The sequence below is a fragment of the Sinocyclocheilus rhinocerous genome, unplaced genomic scaffold (genome assembly GCF_001515625.1).
Source record: "Sinocyclocheilus rhinocerous isolate Xijiao unplaced genomic scaffold, SAMN03320098_v1.1 scaffold72, whole genome shotgun sequence".
Classification (NCBI taxonomy): domain Eukaryota; kingdom Metazoa; phylum Chordata; class Actinopteri; order Cypriniformes; family Cyprinidae; genus Sinocyclocheilus; species Sinocyclocheilus rhinocerous.
The window spans coordinates 1,449,929-1,456,226 of record NW_015628351.1 but is presented as its reverse complement, the minus strand read 5'-3'; the positions used below and the strand labels follow the sequence as shown (position 1 = coordinate 1,456,226).

The 6,298-nt window shown below is 33.7% G+C and overlaps 1 protein-coding gene across 2 annotated transcripts in view; it reads left to right on the top strand.

Annotated features, from left to right (window-relative positions):
- Positions 1-2,207: 2,207 nt before the first annotated feature.
- The window catches only part of LOC107737552 (tyrosine-protein phosphatase non-receptor type 11-like), a 32,772-nt gene continuing 28,681 nt past the window's right edge, over positions 2,208-6,298 (top strand). For both annotated transcript variants that reach the window (XM_016549062.1, XM_016549063.1), the window contains exon 1: positions 2,208-2,368. In XM_016549062.1, the coding sequence (XP_016404548.1) occupies positions 2,355-2,368 (14 nt within the window). In that variant the 5' untranslated portion in view covers positions 2,208-2,354. The remainder of the gene's footprint in view (positions 2,369-6,298) is intronic.

The window sequence follows — 6,298 nt, the reverse complement described above, 5'->3', positions numbered from 1 at the left end:
CAGCTGCAATTGCAGGTTTTCAAACAGAGATGGCGACAAAGAGGCAAAACTTACGAACTGCAGCTTTAAATATATATAATTACATATATAAATATATTATGGAAGTCCATTTTCACCAAAAAAAAAAAAAAAATCATGCTTTGGTAAATCATAATTATGACATTAAAAGGTTAACTATTTTATTATAGTTTTTGTTAATATTTCGAATTATATATTTTTCATTTTTATATTTATGTTTTCATTTTATTGCAGATAACTGTTTTATGTCTATGTGCTTTTATTAAGTTTTAGATTTCATTTATTTAGTTCTAGTTATTTTAGTACTTCAACTTAAACTAAACAAACATGAGAAATAAAATAAGGTTTATATTTTATGTTATTTCAGTTCATGTTTATTTTATATTACAGTACGGGAAAAAAATATTCTAGTTAATTTATCATAACTCTGATACTAATTATGATAAAAAGTCAAAATACCAAGTCATAATTATGACATACTGAGTGATAATTATGAGAGTAAAAGTTACAATTCTGACATAATATATCATATGACTTAAAAAGTTGAAATCATGAGATGACATAAGATATTTTAGAATTAATTTGACTTTTTATGTCATCTCATAACTACGATTCAGGATTCACCAAAGCATACTTTTTACTTATGTGGCAGACGTAATATATAATATATAACACATTATGAATATTGTAGTGTGATGCTTCCCAGTAGGCCTTCATATGGGTGAAATGTATGAAAACAGTTACACACTGTCCTCGAGTATGAAATTACAGACACATTGTTTGCATTGGCTCTTACATTGCATAGAGAATACCCGGTCAGACTCTCTGTCTAGAGAGAGAAATCCATAGATAAAGCCCTGCATTTCAGAAAATTGCATAACCACGTCCCTGGCAGATTAATCTTCCTTAGGGCCAGTGACGTCATGGCAGCCATGGCACTGCTGCGGTGCCCACAGCTGCTACCTTCAAATCACCCCAATGCAAATGGGGTCAGGCCCAAATGGAAACTGCTGAAATGAAAGTAGAGTCAACATTGCTGTTGTGTATCTTCTATCTCCTAACAAAAATAGCAGCATTACAGCTAACAGAGTAATAATAAACATGCCTTGAAATGAAATAAAGGTGATAATTACAAGGAAGGAACTGCTAAAATAAGACTGGAGGAAAATAAGTCAATGTATAGTACAGTATACTGTGTATGTACACCACTTCATTATTTATGGGCCTCTCAGAGGTGTGTTTACCTCTAAATGTCAAGTGCAAATTCAGGTGCCAATAGGTGCTAAAATATCCCTCACATAAGATCACATTATAATATGTCATATGTAATATTCATATGTAACATTCTTAGTTTTCATATATTTGGTTTGAGTTATTTTAGTACTTAAACTAAGCGAAAATAAGAAATGTTGCCTTGACTATCTAAAATAAAGTTTTTTTTATTTTAGTTCATGTTTATTTTATATGTTACAGTTAATATTTAAATTACAGTAATGCTTTTTTTTTGTTTTAATGAATGATATTAACTTTGTCATTAAGTCATAATTATGATATACAGAGTTATAATTATGAGAGTAAAAAGTATGACATACTACATCACATGACTTAAAAGGTTTAAATTGTGAGATGAAAATTAAATTTATGACAAAAATAACATTGACTTGACTTTTTAGGTCATAACTCATAATTATGATTTACCAATGATTTTCTTCTGTGGCAGAAATTGGCTTCCATTATATAATAAATAGTTTTGTCAAGTGACCTACACATTTTTAGAAATATTTTTCCTGGACTGTAATTTTTAATGCATAATGTGTATATCTGCTAAATTTGTATTTTAATGTACATTTTGTTAATATTTAAGAGCACCATTTACCAATGTGTTCCTTATAGATAGATAGATAGATAGATAGATAGATTTACATAGTCGTATGTATGTATGTATGCAAGTATGTATGATTATGATTTCACCTTTGTAGCTCGGTTATAAATGGTTAAATAACGGTGTTACAGCCCAAACCGTCCGGTCTTTATATACTGAGAAAATAAAATGAGTCGTTGTGTCAGCTTCTGGCTGGTTAATCCTGTCATATTGTCCTGGGAAATGGTACGAGCTTTATAATAACTGACTCGTTTTGAACCGGCTGGATAAAGTTTTTCCAGTCATTTTAGTGAGAGGCGGGGAGAGTGAGTGAGAGCTGGGCGCTGTGTGACGCCCCTCGCTCGCGCTCAGCTCTGCTGCAGTGACTCACTCGGCGAAGGCAGAATCGTTTTGTTACCCTTTCCCCCTCAGTCCGCTCACACACTTTTGACATCTGACAGCTCCCAGGACGGCCATGACGTCTCGAAGGTAAGCTGAAGGCTACATTAAAACTGCAAGAGCGGGTGCTGCGGGTTACTGTTACTGTATGAATGAATCGAGCACGACACGCAGCTCAATGATTCGGACTCGGTCTTTACTCCATGTTCCTGATCCTGTCTGGCCCATTATACTGTTCGCTTCGCTCAACGATTTTATTCCATAGACTATTTAGGAATAGTTTCAGTCTTTTTTTATTCTTTCGTTGATTTCAGTAGCATGTAGATTGTAGCCTGTGTCGCTCTCGCTACCGGATGTTGAATATGAATAATCAGCGCAAAGTAACTGTAACAGTTCTCCCTCTCTAGTATTTAAACTGTGCTTCATTAGTTTATTGAGGCGGTTTATTAGAATAATTATGGTAATGACCTCCTACTGTATTTACTACGTCGTTGCTAAAATGATAACTTAAAACATTAAAGACAGAGATTTGAGATAGTAGATTGAAAAATATAGAAATGTGCATACAAGCTCTAATAGCCTATCTGTAGGCTAAATGTAGCTGCAAAAATGTATTACTTTAAAATGTCACATTTGAAATTGTTTTCCTTGGTTATCTTGTGACATGTTTCACACTATTCACACTTTATCCTGGGTTAGTCATTATTTATAGATTTCACACTGCATGTTTGAAACTCCGGGTTAACGTCCTTATTTGCATATGTATGAGGTCAGTAAAATTGATTGAACAAATAAAGCAAGCAACCTGTTTTAATAACTGTTTGTCTAATCTTAATCTTCTAAAACACAACAAAACAACTGTGTCGACTACTGCACAATGCACATTAATATTTAGTAAGGTAAGCCCTGAGGCATTTTATAATTGTATGCTGGAGCAGAGTTTTAAATTTAGCCAGGGTTAGAAGTGAACAGGCCTTTAGTCGGTGTCTAAAAGACATTAACCCAAGGATAAGTGTGGTGTGACGCTGTTTTGTTTCCTAAAGTTGGACATATGATTTGTATTTCATTCTGAGTGTCATGTCTGCATAAACAGAGATCTAGAGATTCCATGGGTTAATGCACCTACACAAAGAGCTGAAGCACACATCAGTTATTGTGAGAGTTTGCACAGGTGGCCTTGGGTAAATAACATACAGCATGGGAACAACACTCAGTGTTGCTTTAAGCTTGCACTATCTACTGTATTCACTAACCGTTAACACAACATGTTTCAGGATTCAGTGCTGGTTATGTCTTTACCAGCAGCTTTCATTTGTCAGAGTAATAGTCTGTGATACTTTGGCCTTTACTGTGCCTTTACATCATCTGTTATATAAATAGTTCTGCTGCCAACAATTACCATTGACTATTATTAGCATCATTAGATTATCATTACTGATGTCCTTCTCATCTCATTAAAGGAATAGTTCACCCAAACATGTAAACTGTCGTCCTTTACTCTTCCAGACTTGTGTGACTGTTTCTTCAGTTGAGCACAGAAAGAGATGTTAGGGACTGTCAGCCTTAGAAACCTCACTTTCATTGCATCTTTTTCCATACAATTAAAAAAAGTGAATGTTGACCGAAACCATCATCTCTTTTTGTGCATGTTCCACTGAAGAAAAAAAGTCGTACAGGTTTAGAAGAACATGAGGGTGAGTAAATGTTGACGTCCCTTTAACTGGTGTGAAAACTGATCTTACTTTACAGTACATAACAGAGGATGATCTGTCTAATATGCAAAAGTGCAGGGACCTATACTGTACATTTTGCAGATTTGCAGTTATCTGTGCTATACAAACAGGAAACTGAAAAATTATTTCAATATAGGATTTACATATATTACGCATACAAATGTTTTATTGTTCACAAGAGGTTTTGCAAAGAGGAGGCTAACAAAGTTACTTAGCTCAGTGTTCATGCATATTTAACACATTGCCGTAAAGAACATTTGCACTGCTCCTAGTTCTGGGAAGACCAAAAGAGATTTATTTTTATTATCGTTATGTAATGTGGAATAATTTTTTATGGTCACTTATCCCACCTGCTACTTTTTTAAATTTTTTTTATTTGGCATTATTGTTATTTCTTTCTCTCTAGATCATAAAGCATCTTTTGTGTGCATGTGAGTAAGCGTGTACAGGAAAGAGGAAAAAGGAAGAGATGGCTCATTGCGTGGTTATTTTTGTGGGGTCATGAAAATATGGGGTCATGAATATTTTGGTTGCATGAAAATAGTCACCTGTTGTCAAAATTTCCACACTAAGTTATTTTTCTTTCTTTCTTTCTTCTTTTTTCTTTCTTTCTAAAGCACATTTAAAAACAACGAGTTGACCAAAGTGCTATTCTTAAAATTACCTTAAGGGCATTAAAAGACTAAATAAATAATTTAAATAAATTATTAATAAATTAACAAACAATATATTAATAAATTAACAAACAAATTTGCAAACAGTGCTATAAAACACTTAAGTTTGTGATTCACTTACGTTTTCCCTCCATTTACATCCATGCTAGTGTTCAAAAGTTTGGTGTTAGTAAGATGTTTTTAATGCTTTTGAAAGAAGTCTTTTATGCCCACCCGAAGCAAAAATACAGTAAAGACAGTAACATTGTGAAATGGTATTTCAATTTAAAATAACAGTTTTCTGTTTTCATATACAGTATTTTAAAATGTAATTTATTCCTGTGATGCAACACTGAATTTTCAGCAGCTCTTACCCCAGTTTCAGTGTCACATGATCCTTCAGAAATCATTCTAATAATATGCTGATTTGCTGCTCAAGAAACATCTTATCATTATCAATGTTAAAAACAGTTGTGCTGCTTACTGTAATATATTTGTTGAAACTGTGATACTTTTTCCCCAAGATTCTTTGATGAATAGAAATTTATTTGAACAACATCTATTGGAAATAGAAACTGTATCATTTCAATGCATCCTTGCTAAATAAATGTATTAATTTCTTTCAACAAAACAAAACAGTATGTCAGTATTTGGGGTCAGTATGTCTGAGAGTTTGACTTGTTTGTCTGAAAGCAGAAGGGACAGGATCGATAGTACTCAAAATTCACAGACAGAAAAAACTGCCTTCAGTGTGGTGAAATGAGATAGTCTGTCCAAAATTTCCAGGAATTCTGTTAGTTGTGACCAAAGGTTTGCTAAGGATTTTTTTTGTTTTGTTATCACAGTCATCCATTTTTAAGCACTGGGATCATTGTAGTTTACATTTTCCTTGTGCTATTGACATTTATGTTCAAAATTAAAATCAAAAGTGTGACATTTGAGTAATTTGTGGGTATTTTACATCATGGATGGCTTGATGATTATCATTTTATAAATGAACCCTTAAAATCAGGCCAGCAGACTCACAGCATGACTCTAAACCCACAGTATTTATTATTTAAGGAATTATTTCACATCAGATCAAATGAAGTGTAGATTATACAGATTAATGTCTCCATAATCATGATATAGTTAATGGAGACGGTGTGTTGAAGTATACAGATGTTGTGCATTTCGTTGTTCATATCAGAAATCATCACTTTTTTTTATTTTTCTCCTAGACTCTCCTTTTAGGACGCAAAGCCAGGTCTTGATCCCAATCCAGGAGGCTATTTCTATTGGAAGGGTTGTTATCAGCTGTTGAGAATTTGAATATGATCGTTGACATTAGATTTTGTTTCACGTGTCCTTGGGCTGTCTAACCCAGGGTGAGTTCAAAAATGGCAACATATTTCTCCCTCAGTAAGGGGGGAGATAGGCTGCTAGCCTTCAATGTACCATTCTAGTTATGTGAATTTAATTGATTTGACCTCACATGTATGTGCTTGGGGACTTGGGGTTTATCAATTAACTTGGGGTTGGGGGTTAATCAATTAACTCACACTTTCAGATTTGCTGGCATAATGTCCCGTAGCTATAACTGGGCAGACGGCATCCATATATATATATATATATATATATATATATTAGTGCTG